The sequence below is a fragment of the Petaurus breviceps genome, unplaced genomic scaffold (assembly GCF_028583685.1).
Source record: "Petaurus breviceps papuanus isolate PSGF00001 unplaced genomic scaffold, PetGlider_PUasm1.0 91041, whole genome shotgun sequence".
Classification (NCBI taxonomy): Eukaryota; Metazoa; Chordata; class Mammalia; order Diprotodontia; family Petauridae; genus Petaurus; species Petaurus breviceps.
The window spans coordinates 8292956-8313781 of NW_027187400.1; the positions used below are offsets into that span (position 1 = coordinate 8292956).

The 20826-nt window shown below is 39.7% G+C and overlaps 2 protein-coding genes across 12 annotated transcripts in view; both read right to left on the minus strand.

Annotated features, from left to right (window-relative positions):
- The window catches only part of CLIC4 (chloride intracellular channel 4), a 325774-nt gene that overhangs the window by 160053 nt on the left and 144895 nt on the right, over positions 1–20826 (minus strand). The window lies entirely within an intron of this gene.
- Positions 1–20826, minus strand: part of SRRM1 (serine and arginine repetitive matrix 1) — a 39420-nt gene that overhangs the window by 11806 nt on the left and 6788 nt on the right. For 3 of the 11 annotated variants that reach the window (XM_069079443.1, XM_069079442.1, XM_069079453.1), the window contains 9 exons: positions 18385–18500; positions 13994–14197; positions 13551–13745; positions 13128–13247; positions 10163–10437; positions 3228–3308; positions 2743–2829; positions 1155–1299; positions 542–583 (listed from right to left, as the gene is read on the minus strand). In XM_069079443.1, the coding sequence (XP_068935544.1) occupies positions 542–583; positions 1155–1299; positions 2743–2829; positions 3228–3308; positions 10163–10437; positions 13128–13247; positions 13551–13745; positions 13994–14197; positions 18385–18500 (1265 nt within the window). The remainder of the gene's footprint in view (positions 1–541; positions 584–1154; positions 1300–2742; positions 2830–3227; positions 3309–10162; positions 10438–13127; positions 13248–13550; positions 13746–13993; positions 14198–18384; positions 18501–20826) is intronic. The other 8 variants (XM_069079451.1, XM_069079450.1, XM_069079447.1 and 5 more) reach the window with 7 other exon arrangements.

The window sequence follows — 20826 nt, forward strand, 5'->3', positions numbered from 1 at the left end:
TACTATGTCACAACTAGCCATTATCCATCAGTTCAAAATTATTTTCCTTCCTCCCTGGGGGCTCCTTTCCCTAGCGAGGAATTGTAGTACATGGGAAAGAAAACTGAATTAGCAGTAGGGAAAATCTGGGTTTTGGTGCTAACTCTGCCACTAACTTGCAATGGCAGACCTTGGGTTAGTAACTGGGTCTTGGTTTCCTTATTGGTATAGTGGGGGTTCAACTACATCAACTAGATTGCACTCAAGGACCTGCTCAGCTCCAAAGTTCCAAGTCCTCTAAAAAGTCCTTTTGCACAGCAGCTGTAAATACATACACCTGATATTGAGATTTTTGCAAACATTTTCCAAAACTAAGGTAACAAACCCAAAACATGGTGTGTGAATACAGTTTTAAATAAGTGGCTGGTGAGTTTTTAAAGGAGTATCTCCACATTGTGACCCACCCTGATTAGGACTGCAGAAAAGTCACCTGGAAGGGGGAACTGGGGTAAACTAAAGCTTTGATACTTAACCCCAATTTACAAAGTAATTTCTAACCAACCTTTTAATCATTGGCGATTGCCATCTCTTTCCCATCTGCATCCTGAGAGCAGTGGAGAAAAACAAATGTCAAAAACTTTGATTTACCATACATTTACTTTGATGCAATATGTGACACTGAGGGGAGCCAAAACTGAACCCCATCAAGCAGAACTGCTTGAGCTATACTTCGTTCCTTAGTCATGCACACATGACAAAACATGCATATACAGCTCACATTAATTTCATGCCACACATTAACAATGATCAAATTAAAACCAAACCCCAAGATAGAAATGAAAATTCCCTGCCAGAAGCACTAATACTCAAGTCACACCATTCTTTGAGAAGAAGGGCTCAATCTAGAACAGGGGTGGGGAACCTGCAGCCTTGAAGCCATGTGTCCCTCTAGGTCCTCAACTGTGCCCCTTTAAGCACATGTTTTACAGAACAAATCCTTTTATATTAAGGGGATTTGTTCTGTGAAGTTTAGATTCAGTAAAAGGGACACTCTTGGGGACCTAGAGGGCCATACATAGCCTTGAGGCTATAGTTTCCCCACCCCTTGGGTTGGAAAGTCAATCCACACTGTCATTTGGAAGAGTGGCACACTAAAACCTAGTAAAGAAAGTTACCGAGGAGAGGACTCTTTCTGGCGTTTCCGTGGCGATGGGGATGCACTCCGGGAGGCTGAATGTCGTCGACGCCGTCCCACTTCTCCATTTTTCACGTTTGATCTCTTCGGTCGCTCGTCTTCTGAGGAGGAGGAGGAGCCAGAGTCTACAATCACACAATTGGCCATGGAAAACCGAGTTAACATTTTAAGCTCCTGTGCAATGGCCAACTGTAGCCAGGCTGGCATTTGACTTTTATCCAAACCCACCAGGAGGAGTGTGTCTCTTTAAAAACATTTGACATCTCTTTTAAGCAAGGTGACAACATGGACAAGCTGCTAGAATTAAACCTATCACAGCACAATGAACCATCAAACACCTAGTATAGACATCCCCTTTGAAATCCGCAAATGATCAAGAAATGCTCATTGATTTGAAACCAAATACAAAAACAGAAAACACATTATTTCAGTAGCACTATCTATGCAGAACAGCCAGATTTTTCCAGTAGGTCACTGACTATTCTAAAATCCAACTATAAAACTAAATACATCTCAGGTTATTTTTGTTTCTGGGTATTCAACTGTAATATTTTAATCTTGAAACAAGGAAGTTTGGGGAAAGAAAAAAATGTAGTTGAGTTATATCAGTACATGAATAAACTAATTCTGTCATCCATGATAATCTAAAATGACTAAATTATAATCTGTCTTCAAAATTGTTACCCCTGTACTAACTCTGTTTTCAAACTATAGTTTTCCCACCCCACCCCCATACAGTCTCTACATACCCATGTTATTTCTTACAAACTCTGTGGCCTGAAACTTCACACAAGTTCAGATTTTCTTAGTTTCCTTTGTATAAATGCTATGCTTTGTATATATGCTAAATTCCTTAATTCAATGACTTTCTCCCACAATACAGAAACACAAAGCAATTACAATACAATCTCCCAATAAAAACTACAAAAACCTATGTTGATAGTCAAACAACCATTTGCATCTTAATTGCTTAAATGGATAGTCTTTTACCCTTTGCATCTGTTATATATTTATTTTATCTTTTTGTGTTAAAGTCATTTGAGTTTGTGTAAAGAAAATCCTCAAACTGTGAATCTGAGGGTTAAGGCCTTTTTTTGGGAGGGGGGTGGTGATGGTGGTAGTGGATTATGATCTCCCCAGGACATAGCATAGTACTATGTACATAACAGGCATTTCCAAAAAAAGTACTTTTTATGCACCACAGACTTCCAACAGCTCTAATGTCTGAGACGTTACTATTTTATAACTGGTACAAGAGGTAAGTAATTTAGGGATTTGCCCTAAACCTAAAGCATACCATGAGTTAAGAGTAAAACTGAATTTAGAAATCAGATCTCTCATTTCAAATCAACTCAACCGAACAAAAACGCTCCCCAACATATAAGCAGCCTGGTAACTATAGCCATATGTCATTTTGTGTTCTAGGCCTGAAAATACAAAGATGAATGAGTGAGGAGTCAGACTGTGCTGAAAGAACTCCAGCTCTGAGAGGGAGCTGGCCTCTTAACCCAACCCACTGGAGAGCCCTCCCTTTCTGACCCAGGGAAGAGAAATCCCAGTGTCTGTACCAGAAGAAGACTGCTGATTCTGTCTCCGGTACTGCCGCCTCTGTTGCACGGAATCAGCCGCTGCCATTTTGCCACCTTTGTCTTCTTCTGAAAGATATGTGTGTTTAGAAAGTATTTACCCTTAAGAGACACAAAAAAGCCCTCTCTATCTGTTTAAGAAGGCTGGATGGCCTTGCCTCCGGGGGTCAGTAAGATTTGCCAGAACTTTTGGAGACAATGTGGGATTTCACATCTTCATTAACCAACTTAGTTATTATGAACATCTTCCATAGCTCCTCACATCTCCACTGTATCCAACCTAGCCTGGAGCTAATGTAATCATTACCCCCAATTCACAGACTCTGGATCAGAAGTGAAATGACTTGTTCAGGTCACAGCGACCTAGTCTAGTAGTGGCAGGCTTCTTCCTTTCTCCCTGCACTCCTAGGACCCACTGAGATTTCAACTACTCAAAGCAAAAATAATACAATGTTAACAAAACTTACCCGATTCAGATAACTCTACTTTCCGAGGTTTTGGTGCTGGTGAAGGTGACTCCCTTTTCTCGGTACCTTTATGTTTTGTTGCTAGAGAAGAGGGCAAACAAAGCAAAAGGTGTTCCCATGAAAGGGTGCTGAACAGCACTAGGATCCCAACAAAATCACACTACAGGTGACCTAGAGGCTACATACACAGCTGTGTGAAGAGAGCAAGGGATCTCAGAGAATCCGGCCTTTTTATTCTGCACCTTTGTGAGGTGAGACTTCAGTTTGCATCTGTCAGATGACTAATGGCTTTTTAAAAGTAGCTAATCATGAGAAAGAAGGGGCCTTCTATACAGAAGTCGCTCCACAGAGTAAGTGGTTGAGGAGCCCTGTTGGTAGAGAAGGCAAGTGCTCCTGTTCCGCAACCACAAAACTATCGGTGTGCTCATACCCTGGGCAGAGAGAAGGGCACCACCCAGGCAGGATGTGCCCTGGCCAGGCTAGTACAGCAGCAGGCGTTATTTTCTGCAGAAGCTCCAAGTGTGCCTCCAAGAGATTAATGGGAAGTGCTAATCTCTCAATGGCCTTAAAGGGTTGGGGATATAACTAAGAGGCTATGAAAACTCTCCCTAAAAAAAAAAAAAAGGAAATGAACACTGAAGCGTCTATCTAGTGAACAGCTAAAGGGGCTTCAGTACTCTAAAATCTTACTGCTTCTAGTACTAAGAGTTTTCCCTGGGGACTAACTAGAGCCTAAGGAGGAACAGGTCACACTTAATAAGAAGTAACAGTCAAATGAGAAAGGAAACCATCATCCTGTTATAATAAACAGGGGACAGTGTCATTTTGGGCTCCATAACTTAAAGACATGGACAACTTAGGGAAGGACTCATTGGGAGCATGTCACCGTCCAAGTTGTGCATGTTCAGAGGACAAGGAATAAATATGGTTAAAGGGTCAAAAAGAACTCAGAAAATTAATGAAGATAGAATTGTCAAAAGAACAATGATTTAACCATGTTCAACTGGTAGTTTAGGATCAGTACACAGAGAAAATGACCTTAAAACACCATAGATTTAATTGAGAAGTTAGGAAGAACTCCCCAGGTTGTTAAGTACTGGGGTATGAGCATTCTCCTTGGGCCAATTAACCTTTCTATGGCCTCAAGTTTTCCAGAAAGGAGAAGGTTTGACTGGGATCTCAAGTCCTCTTGAGCTCTAAACCCTACAACTCAATTAGCTTAAGACAGATTTATCTCCTGGAGGTAAATTTAGCATAAGCAGACTGGGTAAAGTGGTAGTTCTCAAAAGAAACCACAACTTCAAACTCCCTAAAATGAGCAGCTCTAATAGTTGTACTTCAACACCAGCCCCCCCATCATCCCTTCTATGATGTACCTGAAAAATGGGCACCTAGCTTTTCATCAGATACCCAATGAAAGGAAAACCATCACCTCCTGAGGCAGCTTATTCTGCTAATGGATATTTCTTGTTAGATTTTTCCTTAGAAGTCTCCAACAGTTTCTTTGCAGTTTGCACCTCTTGCTCCTAGTTCTGATCTCTGGAACTAAACAGAACCAGCCCCATCCTTCTTCCAGGTAAAGGCCTTCAAACACAAGAGGTTTTGTACCAGTGGCCATCCCACTAAAGCTCCACCCAGTCCCATAATTCTCCTTCTGGTCAAAAATCCTCAGTTTCTTCAACCAACCCTTAAATAGCACAGACATGCTTGAGGTCCTTTACTATCCCAGCTGCCCTCTCCTGGACACTCTCAGGTATGTAGGAAAAGAAACAAGATGTGATTATATATTCCAGATGGTCTGACCATTACAGAAGTCGGTGGGATAATCATCTTATTCCAAACCCCCAAATCTCATATTTCTATGCTCTGCCATAACCCAATGTTGACTCACAGTGAGTCCATCAAAAAACCATTACCCACATCTTCACACAAGCCGTTATCTAATGATGACAATTCTCAATCTTGCATCTGTGAAGCTGACTTTTTGAAACCAAGCTAAAGACAACATTTCCCTACTATCACTTTTCATCTTATTGGATTCACTAGGTGTTCTAACCTGTCAAAAATCTTTCTGAATCCTAAGTATTACCCATCAGATTTGTATCATATATAAATCTGATAAGTAGGCCACTTATGCCTTTATACAAATCACTAATTGAAAGTCACAAACAGATCCCCCGGACACTCTGTGGAAACCTCCTTCTAAACTGACACCGAACAATCAACTACATGAGTCAAGCTTGCCTGAATCCATCTGATTTTCCCATCTAGGCTGCTCATCTTTCCCATAAGAACAGAATGAGAAATGGTTTAATCCAAAGATTTCACAGGTATGCTATCCCTACCACTCTCACTTACCAATTTAGTAAAATGGAAATAAGGTTAGTCTGGGATAGTCTATTCTTGATGAAGCATTCTCTGATCACTGATCTCCTTTTCTACAATTTCACTTACCATCTCCTTGATGAAAAGTTTTAAAATTCTGTTAGGAATAAAAGTCAATGTCACCAGCCTAAAGTCTCAGCCTCAGTCTCCTAGGATCTTTCAAATTGCTGATAGTGTCTCAGCATTAACATTCATTCTTTTGGTAACTGTGTGACTTGGACTAGTCCAAGCAAGGTGCTAAGTGCTCTATCCCCTTACTTATCTCAGAAATTAAGCCCCATGAACCATGTCAGTTCTGTTCTTTCCTTCCTCGCCCAAACAGAAGATAAGAAACAAGCAGCAATGTCTTCTTCCAGAAGGTAGTTGTCATCACTCAGATGCCCGGCAAGTGGGGTGTTCTCTCCTACTCCAATCCCACTCCCTACCCCAAACAAACTCCTCCTCCTTTCTCCAACCTCAACTCAAGCTCTCCTAACACCATTCTGATCCTACTGTGCCATACTTCTGCATGTTTTCTCATTACTTGTCATTGTTCCATTTCACATACATTTTAAAACCTCTAAGGGGGCAGGTGAGTTTCTATGTACATCCATGCTAGTCTAACCTCAATCAACCCAAGAATCACACACTTGCAGAACCAGGTTTATGATCTTATATGGAATTTTTCAACAAACATCATCTTATTGAACAATGTACTCAACTTCCCTGAATTCCACATTCCTTCCCATCTGTTCTATTTCAGGATGAAAACCAAGAATAGGCCTTTACCAGAAGTGTACACAACAGGATTCCATAATTAAAAACCAGCTATCAAGCCATAAATTCATATGCAAGGAGAATATCCCCCCCACATTTTTCAAAATGGGGGTCTGAGGGATAAGGGGCTCAAGTTTTGCCACCTTATCACAGCCAGTGTCTAGTACCTATTGAAGGGATGACAGAGGGTCAATTGGCAACCAAGGATAAAGTTCCAAACTCCTCTAGCCAGAAGTCAATCCAGTAAGGTCAGTCAGTACTGAGGAAGGGATTTGTGTAGCAAACTACCCAGTGTCATATGATGACTCTCAGGGCTAATTGGACTACTTAAGAAATATATGTTAAATAATGGGATTTTTGAATAAAGTCAAAGTACTACTTCAATGGATTTATTAAATACTGTTCAACTATCATCTCTATGCATGATTCCCAGATCTACATATCCAATCCCAATGTCTTATCACCAATTCAACCTGTCTCACCAAGTGCTTGTCAAGACAGCTCTGGATGTGCATATCCAAATGACTGTCCAAAAAACTTCATCATCTTTCACTCCAAATCCTCTCCCTTCTTCCTTTCTATTGCTGCTGGTGGGCACTGCCATTCTCCAACTCAGCTAGGCTTGCAATATCCTCAATCTGATCACTCACCCCACATATCCAATCTCGCCAAATTTTGTCAGTTCTACATTAACGTTTCTTTAGTGTCCATTTCGCCTCAGAAACTGCTACCATCCTGATGCAGGTCCTCATGGACTTCTGATTATCTCCCGGTCACAAGTCCCAGACCCATCCAGTTCATCCTTTACTCAAAGGCCAAAGTGACCTTACCAAAGTGCAGCTCTATGTCACCCAGTTCCCCCAATCAACAAAACACTGTGACTTCCTATCACTCCCCATATTCCATATAAAGTCCTGTTTGGCATTTAAAGGTCTTCCCATCTCTCCACTGTTGTGACACTTAATTTCTCTCCAAAATTCTAGAAGCTGGCTATACAGATCTCCTTTCTATGCCTTACACACTGCATCTCCTGCCTCCACGCCTCTACCACGGCTGTCCGGGCATGGAGTATACTCCCCTTCTTGGTTCATAAGCCATCTTCAAAAATCTGCTCGAATCCAAGGAAGCCTTTCCCAGGCTTTCCTCTTACCCCTATAGCTCTTTCCTCTAAGACCACCTGTCACTTCCCCTATACATACTTCTTATACACAGTTATCTGGAAGTTGTCTCCTCTATTAGAATGCAAATTGCTTGAAAATTAAATATTAGGCACTCTAATAAGGTTGCTCAACTGATGATTTTGCCTTTTTTTGCATTCTCAGGCCTTGGCAGAGTGCCTAACACACAGTAGGGACTAAATAAATGCTTGCTGATTTACAATTAATTTTAATTGCTCTAATTTCTTCTGTTAGGCATAGAAAAAAAGTTTCCTTCCTTTGGAATTATTTGAAATTGAGAGGTCATCTGGAGAAAATGAGAAAAACCTATCTTTTATATGCCAAGAACAAACTGGAAATTAACTAGAAATTAAAGTTTATTAACATAAATTTTTATTGAACCTAATTCACTGAGATAGAGGCCCTGGTGAACACTGTTGTCCTTCAAGAACTGGCCCCTTCCTGTACCCTTAAAGAATCTCAGTGGGCTGCCTGGGTGATTTATAAAAAGTGACTTGCCCAGGGCCACTGCCAGTGTGTGCTAGGAATGGGACTTTTCCTGTCTCAGTGGCAGCCTCTTACACCATACCATACTGCCTGTTACAAATAAATTTTACATATTTATTTCTACTACCAAATGTTCTAACACAATTTCACTTCCTTTTTTCACTGAGTTGAGTCATAATATCATTGCTAATTATTAATTGTTCATCGGAAATTTCTGCCACTCTTTGACTTATGATTTAAAATTAATGCAACAAGAGATTTTACTATGGTGAAGAGGCAAGTATTTAAAAATAATGTAAATAAATTTGAAAAAATAATATACACAACAGAAAACTGCTGTTTATTAAGTAATCCATTTAAGTCCATAATTTTCTGTGACTTGATGAAATACATCTATTGATATTCCGAAAGGCAGTGAAGTATATGGGACAACACAGTACCTACTGAGGTTTGTATTTTAAACAAACCAAAGCATAGCTGGCATCACCAACAGTACCTTTTCTCTTTTATTTGTCTTGTTCCTTATATCACAGTAACAATCTGAAAAGGAAAAAAACTAGCTCTGAAGCTGACTGACTCAGGAACTTGTTCTGATAGAATGTGCAGAGTCCCAAAAGGATAACTAACCTACAATTTTCCCAAAATACCCTATCTTCCCTCCTCCCGCCTACCCCTGCGGAATTCTAAGGAGTAAATAAAAGTGTTTCTCCCCTCCTTCACTTAATCTCTTACATGGCAGGTTGCCACTGTCAAGAGTAAGAGCCCTAAATCAGTCCCTGGAGGCCTGGGTAAGATTGGGAATTGCTACCTCAAATAAAACGCTATGTAAGAGGTTATCAATATCCCTTGGGGTTTCTATTCAAACAGCAAACTGGAGATTTTGGCACCAACATTTCCACAGATTTAGGAGCCAACCCCTTTATTAAAGATACCTCGGTTTTGGTAACATCCCTTAACAAGTGATGAGCTGTACTATACATTAGCCATCACCCCCATCCTCTGCTGGTAACTTTCTAACAGACCAGTCCCTCTTGCCCCTAAAATTGAAGCAGTCTTTGGACAGTCACAACCCCCACCAGTTCAACTTCCAGACAGCCATTTGTGGAGCTATCTAGAATGCTTCCAACCCTATCTCCTATGCCAGTCCCTTCAATCTTCACTGTGTGAATGCACTAGCATTCCTAAAGAGTTCCCTTGGTTTGGCTACTGCAGGAATTCACATACCAACAGCTAAAAAGGATTCTGTACTAAAAATCTGTTCCCACTGATTAATAAAAACCCTCATATTAATGGACACCTACATGCTGTAGCAACAGGCTCCAACTTTAAGGAAGTTTAGTCACAAGGAAGACATCCTGATCATCAGGGAATTCTACCAGGATCGTCAGCTTTAAAATTGATTCCAGCATAAAGGCAAGACAAGATTATGGTAATCCTTAAATTCCAGTTGTTCTAGGGACCTTAAAGAGCCCCTCCTCCACCACTCACCTTTCTAACTAAACATAGACAACCTAAAGAGGTCTTTCAGATGCCATATTAATGGAACTCAAAACTTTTTCCACTAATATTTAATATTGAAGAAAGGAACCCTAACTATCCATACAACTTACACTCCAACTTATTTTGCCTGGCATGATCACAGGATATAAATTCCTTAAGAATAAAATTGCAACAAACAAAGCAATGACTAATTTAAAGGGAAATAATTTTTTAAAAATGCTTCAGAGTACACCATGTTCTTCTTTTAAGGGAACAACGTGCTCAAGAAAGAATTAAACTAGAATATTACGTCCTCAAGTAAGATTATCAAAAAGAAAGATCTTCAAAGAAATGCTAGCTGTGTCCCAGCAGTAATGAAATGCACCCCCCTAAACTGCAAGCTGGTACTTTATGATGACCTGAACTTTGAAAAACAAAGTCCAAATCCATTTCTTGGTTACTTCCCTACCTATTTACACTAGAAAACCTCAGAACTACAACTGAAGCCTGAATTTCAATATTTACTAAAATGGTGAATGACAGAAAGGCAGTTTCCTCAACATATACATTTCCCACCTAAATTTGTTCTACCATCAACAAACCCATTTTGGTAAACAGAGAAAAAGAATATATTTAAGAGTCTGGTTTTACCTTTACCTGAGGTTCTCCCTGGAGAAACAGAGCCACGACTTTTTCTCGTACGATTTGACTGCTGGGGTGTTGGTGACCGACGGGTTTTTGGTGGTGGGCTTGCTGGCGGAGACGGCCGATGCCTTCGCCTTGGAGGGCTTGAAGATGGAGAGAGTCTACGAGTTTTTCTAGGGGGGCTGGAGATTCTTTTGGGTGGCTTCTTTGGAGGTGACCGGGAACGGGATGAAGATGATGATGAGCTGCTGCCAGAGAGAGATGCTGACGAGCGTCGCCTTCTGTGGACCAAGGGACATTCACTAATTTTTAACCACAATGATCAAAGTACCAGCTTTTCAGTAATGTTTTGAATAAAAAAGCAGTTTCTAATTTTCTGATTTTTGAGTTTATGTAGCCAAGCACATCAAAAAAATTTTAAGTAGAAAATCAAACTCTACATAACCTAAGTCAGGAAACAGCTATTTCTGATAGTATTAACAGAAAAAATATTCTGACAAAGGCAGTTTTTGCTCTATTAAAAGTTACAAGAATCATAGAGTCCAACATTACGTAACATTTTTGTGTCCCTTGGAATGATGTTCATGTTTGAGTTTGCAGACATAAAATTTAAGTGGCAAAGCTTTCCATTTGAAGAACATTCAAATTTACCAAACCTTTAAGGTTGCCTTTAAAAAACAGTTGTGCACGAGTGGTTTTATTTGAAATGTTGAATGTCTCCTCAAGTTAGGATATTTAAACAATCTAATTAATTTGTCTCATGAAAGAGAAAGAATTGGGAATTCCTTTTAGCTACATAAACTTCTAAGCCGGGGGCCTCTTTGAATTCTGTGATACAATTTGTGTTAAGTTCTGTTGCAATTATGTGTACCTGCAGAATCCACCTTTGACGGCAGAATTCTTGAGAACCTGAAAAAAAGAAACCCTTCCTTAAGTGTGAGGGAAATACCGGCTGAAAGGGAATCTTACACAACGTGCAAAATATTTTGATTGAAAATTGGCTCAAAAAGCACAACAAAACACGCTGTTTGCAAAACTCTGAGGTGAGAAGTAGCTGTTTCCATGGATCCTCCCAACTAGAAAGCCCCAGAGCCAACTCTTGCCTGGTAAGGAAAGGTGAATTTTAGAAAACTGTTCAAAAATGTTCATGCATGACAGAAAAAAGCACAACCACACTGATCAGTGGTGTATGGGAAAGAGTGCTGGGTCAGGGACTACTACACACTGTTCTGGGCTAGGGCCATGGGCCAGTGCCCCTGAGTCTATCTCCAGTTCTATCACCTACCTGCTCTTTGAGCTACGCAGTGCAGTAGTGGATAGAGGGCCAGGTCTAGAGTCAGAAAGACCTATCTCCCTGAGTTCAAATCTGGCCTCAGACACATACTAGCTGTGTAATCCTGGGCAAGTCACTTAACCCTGTTTGCCTGGGTTTTCTCATTTGTAAAAGGAGCTGGAGAAGGAAATGGCAAACAAAATGTCACCGTGTAGTAACTTTGCCAAGAAAACACCAAAGAGTTAGATACAACTAAAACAAAATAAAAAATTAGTTTCACATCTCTCTAGGCCTCAAGCCTTTTTCTATAAAATAAGGGAAACTTCAGGTTTCTTCCTAATGTAAAGAGTCCATCAAGCTTCTAAGCCCTTGCTAATAACAAAGTCAATCTTTTTTTTTTTTAACAATTCAACCCAGAAGAAATTATTTTTGCATTCTGGGTGTCTTAAAACCTTTCTCAGTATCCTTAAAACCTGTACATAACTAAAACCATTAATTGGAAATATCTATAAATGGCAGGAACTAACATGATTAAATGCTAAGGATTTTTTGTTTTAGTTGTAATTGATGTCTAGTTATAAAAATCTAACACTAAAGGAACAGTTTAGTTTTCAGGCTAATCTGGCACATATTAGACTGCTCTTTCAACAAGGAGTTAAATAAACTACAAAATTGTTTCATTTAGTCATTTCAGTCATATCTGATTCTCCATGACTCCATTTGGGGTTTTCTTGGCAGAGTGATTTGCCATTCATTGCCTTCTCTAGCTCCTTTTATAGAAGAGGAAACTGAGAAAAACAGGGTTAAGTAACTTGCCCAGGGTCACACAACTAGTGTCTGCAGCCATATTTGAGGTAAGTCTCCCTCACTGTGGCCCCAGCACTGTACCCACTGTCACCTAGCCTCCCTACTAAACTATCATAATGACAGCTCAATTCACTCAGTATTTTAGTTTGCAAAGCTGTTCTCATTTGAGATTTACAATCCCACCAGTAAAGTTAATATAGGTCTTCTTAGTCCCTATTTTAAAGATGAGGAAATTGAGGCCCAAAGAAATGAAGGTGTTTGTCCCTGGTCACCACCAACTAAGTCTCAACAGCAGGCCAGGACCCCAAGTTCAGCCAAGCCTAAAACTCTACCCACTGAAGAATGAGGAACGTACTTCACTGTACTGCTGGTGGAGCAGTCCAGGCCACTCACACACAACTCTACAATGCTGAAGCTAACATTTCAGTTTGTGTGATGAAATGAAGAAACCGATTTTTCCCTTCTTGTAATCTCACGACGATTAAAGTAAAAATCAAGTAAAGGAAAGGTCAATCAGACCATTATTATCAGTTTTATTTCTTCTCCTTTTAAATATCTGGTCAGTCTTGCAAACAGCTACTTGTCAGAAACAAGGGGAATTACAATCATTATGACTGAAAACAAGATTTCACTGAACTTATTGACTCTGGTGTCTCCAAGGACAGTGTTAGAGGAGGTAGCTCAGAAGTCGGTAGCTTCATGTCATTTAGATGCCTACTTGCTAACCTGGCCCACCATGTCCTTTGAAGACCAGCAGTTTACAACTGTTCAAGACACACTCCTTTACCTTAGCAGACAGCCTCCAGTCCTTCACTTTATAAGCTAACTGGCTGTTCTCTGACAATACTGATGCCCCTCAAATATTTCAAGCTTCCCAATAAAGCCGCTCACCGTCTCACAGGAGATCGACTTCTTCTATGCCTTGGTGGAGGAGGCATTCGTCTTGGTGGGGTTCTTCTCCGAGGAGATGGCCGCCTTCTTGGACTTGGTCGTCTTCTAGGTGAATATGACCTACCATTAACAGAATTATATCAGCTCACAGTTACAAGGTGATAAAGGTTCACGATCTCAGAAAATGAACTACATAAAATCTAGATGGAGATTATGACAAGTAAATGATTTTAAATGACACTTTACATTATATTTCTAGGGACCAAAGTGTTTTTATTTAAAGTTGCTATCGTGAAATGGTCCTATCTAATCCTCAAAGTTAATTATTTCAATCTCTAAGGTGGACATGTTATTATAGCCTTAATTTTTCACATTCTAATGTGGGACTTTAACAGATGATGGAGCTCAAGTTACAAAACTCACCTTGATCGTGTTCTATGACGCCGTCTAGGTCGAGTATGAGAAGGGGACCGGGAACGTGTTCGTGACCTCGATTTGGATCGTGATCGAGATCTGGGGCGGGTTTTCTCTTTTTCTTTTTCCTTTTTTGAATTTTTTTCTGGTGAAGGTTCCTTCGGTTCTGGTATAGGTTCAGGTTTGGGAGCTTTCAGAATGTCACTATATAGAAACAAGATACTTCATTTTTTTTTTCTATTTAAATTATAAATTACATAAAATGATACATTAAAGTTCTTCAAGAAAAGATTTGTATAACTTGTGGAAATTCCCCCCTCACTCTAAAACCCACCAATCATTTCCAGTGATACCATGTGACCACTAGGCACACAACATTGATAATGATTTTGCAATTATTAATTACAATGGAACTTCATAAATATCCAACTAAAGCTTTGTAGAGTACTTGCCTAGTAGAAGTTGCCTCTTGTATAGAAGGTTCCTTGGCCTTCACTGAAGGTTCTGGAAGTTCTGGGATCTCTTCTTTCTTTTCTGGAGCAGGGGAGGGGCTCCGGCTCTTGGTTCTATGACGGGGAGACCGAGAATGACTTCGCTTTCTCTCTCGTCTGACGGGGGAGGCACGTCTTCTAGGGGAAGGAGATCTGGACTTTCGTCTAGGACAAAAGCAATTTTTACTTCAGGTCTTTGTCCAAAATGAGTTGAAAGATTTTTTGTTGGTTTAACAAAAGAGTGCTTTAGGGGGCGGAGTCAAGATGGCAGAGTAGAAGCAGTACCTCCACAGGGCTCCGGCTTCCACCTTCCCCAATCCATGTAAAAAGGGGACACTTTAAACAAACTTTGGAGTTGCAGAACCCACAAAATGACAGAGAAGCTAACCTCCCGCTGAGGACAGCCCGGCAGGCCAGCAGGAATTGGCCAGCGAGCCAAGCACCACTCCGAGGCTTTAGCCCCAGGGCGGGCCTGACCAGGTGCCAACCAGAGGGACTCCAGATCAGCAGCAGCTGTGGCCGTTTCCAGATTTATCAATACATAGATGCGAAGGACAAGGTGAGAGGCCAGTGCAGTCTGGACTTTGGGACCCAGTAAGTGGGAGTGCATGACTTTTACCCCCGGGGCGAGAAACCGCTGAGATGCCGGCACAGCCTGCTGGCGCCCCGTGGCAGCTTCAGCTCCTGGCCTGCAGAGTGTAGGGGGACCAAGCACCAGTCTGAGGGGTAATCGCTCTTGCTTTAACCTGTTTAACCTGCTTGGATCTGGATTGCAGTCTAGGGTGGAGGTCCTGGGGTGTGTGTCCAGCTTGCCAGAGCGTGTGGAGACCTCAGAGAGGGCACCCATCTAATAGCCCCGGCAGCTGAGAAAACCCCAGCATTTAGGACGAAAGCTCCCCTGTCTGGTGGCAGAGTCCTACTGTGGCAAAAAGCCCAGGGGTCAAGTGACTGAGGGGCGACATGACCAGACAAAGGAAACAAAGCAGACAGAAGATTCCAACATCAGACTCCTGTTTTGGGGACAAAAAGGGAGCAAAGCATGGAACAGGAGGAAGACAGTGAAGTCAGAACTCCTGCACCAAAAGCTTCAAAGGGAAATACAAGTTGGTTACAGGCAACCTTAAGAAGGTTGCTTAAGAAGGATCTTAAGAAGCAGATAAGAGAAGTGGAAGAAAATTTAGGAAGAGAAATGAGAATGATGCAGGAAAATTATGAAATAAGCGTCAACAGTCTGAATGAGGAAAATACTACCTTAAAAAACAGACTAACTCAAATGGCAAAAGAGACTCAAAAAGGCAATGAGGAGAAGAATGCCTTAAAAAGAATTTGCCACATGGAAAAAGAATCTCAAAAGCGCAATGAGGAGAATCACTGCTTCAGAATTAGATTGGAGCAAATGGAAGCTAATGACTTTATGAGAAATCAAAATGCTGTTAAACAGATCCAAACAAATGAAAGAATAGAAGCCAATGTGAAATATCTCATGGGGAAAAACCACTGACCTGGAAAATAGATCCAGGAGAGATAATTTAAAAATTATTGGACTACCTGAAAGTCATGATCAAAGTAAGAACCTAGAAATCATCCTCCAGGAACTTCTCAAAGAAAACTGTCCTGATGTTTTAGTACCAGAGGGCAAAACAGAGGTTAAAAGAATCCACTGATCACCTCCTGAAAAAGATCCCCAAAACTCCTAGGAATACTATAGCCAAGTTCCTGAATTCCCAGATTAAGGAGAAAATATTACAAGCAGCCAGGAAGAAACAATTTGAATATTGTGGAAACACAATCAGGATAACCCAGGATCTGGCAGCTTCTACACTGAGGGAGGGATCGAAAGGCTTGGAATATGATATTCTGGAGGGCAAAGGAGCTGGGATTAAAACCAAGAGACACCTACCCAGCAAAACTGAGTATTATGTTTCAGGGGAAAATATGGTCATTCAGTGGAATAGAGGACTTTCAAGCATTCCTGTTGAAAAAACCAGAATTGAATAGAAAATCTGACATTCAGATACAAGAAGCAAGAGAAGCATGAGAAGGTAAACAGGGAAAAGAAATCATAAGGAACTTATCAAAGTTGAACTATTAACATTCCTACATGGAAAAGCAATTGTAACTTATGAAACTTTTCTCGGTAGTTGAAGGGAATAGAAATGTATATATGTCTATATATGAGGGTATATGGCCATATGAATACACATGTGAATGTGTATATGTTTACAGGTATACATAGATAGAGGGCACAGGACAAATTTAACAGAAAGGGATGATACTTAAAAGGTGAAATTAAGAGGTGAGAGAGGAATATAATGAGGAGATGAGGAGAGACAGAATGGGGTAAACTATCTCATATAGAAGAGGCAAGGGAAAATGGTTACAATGGAGGGGAAGAATAGGAAGGCTAAAGGGAATAGGTCAACCTTATTTTCATTGAATTTGGCTTGAGGAGGGAATGAAATACACACTAAATAGGGTATCTCACCCTATAGGAGAGTAAAGGGGAAGGGGATGAGAAGGGGGGATGGGAATTTGGAAGCACCCACTTTTGAAAAAGGACGGGATCAAAGTAGAGAATAGAACAAGTGAGAGGTGGGATAGGAGGGAGGGAAATATCCTCAGTCTTTTACAATATATCTACTATGTTATTGTTTTGCATTAGCCACACACGTACAACCTATACTGAACTACTTATCTTCCCAGTAAGGGTGGGTGAAAGGGAGGAAGGGAATGAATCTGGAATTCAAAGTTTTAAAATCAAATGTTTAAATATATATATGTGTATATATATTATTAATACTATTTTACATGTAATTGGGAAATAAGATATGCAGGCACTGGGGCATAGAGATCCCCTGGAAAAGTCAAAAGGGGTATGGGAGAAAATATGGAAGAGAGCAGATTGGAGGAGGGGATATCCTGTGGGACTGCTATTTTGGGGTGGTGGGTAGGGGAAAAACCGGGAGAAAATTTGTAACTCAAAATCTGGCAGAAATGAATGATGTAAATCAGAAGTTAATAAATCATTTGAAAAAAAAAATAAAAGAGCGCTTTAACTGTTCATAATTTAAGAAACATCACATGGAAATTAGACATTTTATTTTTTCCCCACTGGCTGAGGGATAACAAGAAAACCGAAAAGGGACAAGAAATTTAATTAATTAATTACTGTATATATCAGTTATAGATAATTTAGGTCTCTAGTTTTAAAGGCAAAAAGGGTCAAGCTATTATATTTACTTCCTCATTATTCCAGGAGGCAAAAAGCTTATATAAAGAAAACCCCAAAGAACTGCATCTCAGAGAAAAAGTGAAGTTTAAACATACAGTCCTACAAAGCTAAAGGCAAAATTTCAGTTTTATTTTAATAGTCAGTTCAAATCCCTGCAAAGTAATCTACATTGATTAGACTGTGACTTCCTTGAGAGCAGCAATTCGCTGAGCCTTTTTTGTATCCTCAGAGCTTACTTACACAGTTAATGTTTATTAACGCATTATATTCCTAAATAGTATATTTTGATCATATTCTATGATCAAAAGTCATCACTAAAGTAAAGGGAAACAATGAGTTATTTGAATATGAGTGTGAAAATCTTGTTTTTTAAAGTAGTATTCATTAGGAAGGCTTTTTTCCATTCGAACTGAGGAAAGATTGGGGTACACACTTGTGAAGGAATAGTGAAGTCACTGATAACTGGTGCCTTTAAATTAGAAGCACTGCTTAATAAGTGAAGCTTTCTTTCATCTATAAATAGGCTTTAGTGTTAAATACTTAAGTGAAAGGGATTAGGTACTTAGCATCTTCCTACTTTTATAAACTGGGGGTGGAGAGGAGGAAATGAGAACCCTCAGAATACAAAATCTACTCAAATCCTCACCTTTCGCCATAAATGAAGTAGAAACAAAGGCCTAGAAAACATGGGCCTATCAAGAATCCAATTTGAAAGGAAGAATACAGAAATGAGTATCTCAAGTCTAATTTCAGCACAATAATCTGTGATGGGAATGTCCACATGTTCATGAAAGAATCCTAAAGATAACGGGAATAGGCTTCTGATGAAAAGAGAATGACAAAATGAGGGGGCAGAAAGAAGAATGAATCAGAATGTTTTGCTATTTTGTTTTTTTAAACATGAAGTAATTTATAATCTTTCAAAACCCTGAATTTTTATAATCTGGGAGTTCTAGGTTATTTAACTCTAGACAAAAAGATTAAGATGGAATAACAACAACAATGAAGATAATAGCAATAGCTATGGTATCTTATTTAAAAAAATCACAGACAACAAACTAAATTGATCAACATTACTTATCATACCCAAACCTCAAACACAAGTATTTATTCACTGTACCTTCTAGGGCTCCTGGATCGCTCCCTTTTTTCTCTGCTGCTCTCCTTTTCTTCTTTGTCCCTCTTATCTTTGTCTTCATCTTGTTTCTTCATAGATGCCAGTTTTTCTTGTTCAATCTTTAAACAATCAGTTCAGATTATAATCAGATTTGAATATTTTAAGATTAACAAGCATATAATTTAAAACCCACTCATTTTAAAACCACACTTGAAAGTATAAATATTACTATGACTACTTTTCTATTTCTTATTTATATAAGTAATAGGTCTTTTAATTTTAAATTTGCTCTATAATTTTCTAGTTGGTATGTTTATAAAATCAAAGTAAAAAACATTTGCACTCTACCTCCCAGAGTTTTGAGAAAGGCACTTTATAAACCTAAAGAATTTTGGAAACCTGATTTATTACCTTTGTATTATCCAGAATGCTTACAATGGACTTCAATGCTTTCTGGACAAATGAATGTACACACTACTTCACTTTTGATGAGTTAGAGAATTACTATTCTGTTCTTCAAGTTGGTTTAGTCCAAAAAAAAGTTTGACAGGATAATTAATGAGCATATTGTACTACATGGTCTCTGCAGGGCCATCCAGTTCCAAGGCTCATGATCATTTTTATCATTCAAAATCGTTTCTGGGACATGACATTGAACTTGGGAGTCAGGAATCCTGATTCAGATGAGCTCTATGACCCTGAACAGATATGAAGGACATTTGTTCTGAGAAGTTTGGAATCAGTCAAAGGGCTGCACTTGATGACCTAGAGTGCCACATGTGGCCTTCAGGCAACAGGTTCCCCACCCCTCTAGACCATGGCAGATTTACAAAGCATTCTTCCATTTAAAAAATGATTTAAAATCCATCACCCAATTTGATCTTCCCAACAACTCCGGAAGTACAGAAAGATAACTAATATTTAGAACTTTTTAAAAAAGCACTTTCCACAGAACAAGCCCAGGAAATAAATTTTACTCTTATCTCCAATTTAGCAGATCAAGAAAATGACACTCAACTATCACAGGACAGTATATTAAGGATGGAAGAGACCTTAGAGGTCACCTACTTCGATTCAATCATCTTCCAGGTGAGGAAAATGAGTTTACATGACCTACTAAGGTCAGATACCGAATGACAGGCAGGCATGACACCAGGCGTCCATCACCCATCCTCACATCTATAAAAGGAGGAAGTGGCCGTCCGAGGGTCCTTTTGACTCTAGATCTATGCTCCCATTATCAGTATAGGATCTCCTCTAATAATGGCCAGCATTTAGACAGCATGGTAAAGTATGCTAAGTGTTTCACATGTTAACTCACTGAGTCCTCAAAACCACCCTATAAGAGAGGGCATTATTCTAGACAGATCAAAGGACTTGCCCAGGGTCATATGGCTGAGAATCTGTGCCTGAAAGTGGATTCTAATCTCTGTTAGGTCTTCCTGAGTCCATGCCCTGTGCTCTACCCATGGAGCTATCTAGCTGCCCCTTCAACACAGGATCATCTTACTTCTGCTTAGAGATCTTTAGTGAAGGGAAACTATCTTCTGAGTAAGCCTATTCCACTTTGGGATAATTCTAATTGTTATAAAGTTTTTTCCCCCTCGAATCAAGCCTAAATCTACTTTCTCTGTAACACCCACTCATTGTTCCTAGTTCTACTCCAGATCACATTGTATGACTGAATCATAATGAAGCTTAAGAGTTTATTAAAATTTCCAGATTGTCTGGATGAATTACCTAGCCTCATTTTCCACCCCCTATCTCTGACTTGGAAAGGTAAATTTCTGTAATGTATTCATCTTACTTGAGGAACATTCAAGATTTTTCTGGATCCTGATACCCATTATACCATGCTCTAGTTTTATATTAGCAGCAAATTTTGACAAAGCACATCATTTATGGTTTTAACCAAGACAATAACAGATAGAAGTCACTAGAAGCTAGCCTGCTACAACCACATTAAACCACAAAAATCCTCAAGGTACGCCACTACAGAATGCTCTGAGTTGGTGTTGACCTGTTAATGACTCTCTGGACCTGGTCAGTCAACCAGGTCGAGTCAATTTAACTATTAATGATCACCTCCTCAAGAACACGATGAGATGTCGTCAAATGAATGCTTTACTAAAATAAAGCTAAAACTGTACCTGAATCGTGTACTCTTGTCACTGATTACAAAATTACTGAAATCTAAAAAGACTTATGTTCACATCATGCACTAGGAAAAATAGAGAACCCGAGTGTGAGTCACAGAGCTATTACAAGGAGTCCATTCATGAAATGCCACAGTAACAAATATACCTTCCGTGGAATTGTTCTCACACAAAAATAAAGCGTTATTTTTTAAATGTGGATACTATAAAACAACAATCCATTTAACAGTGTGATTAATTCCATAGTAGCTTTTTCATTATGTAGTTTTTCAATCAAGGGATATTGCTA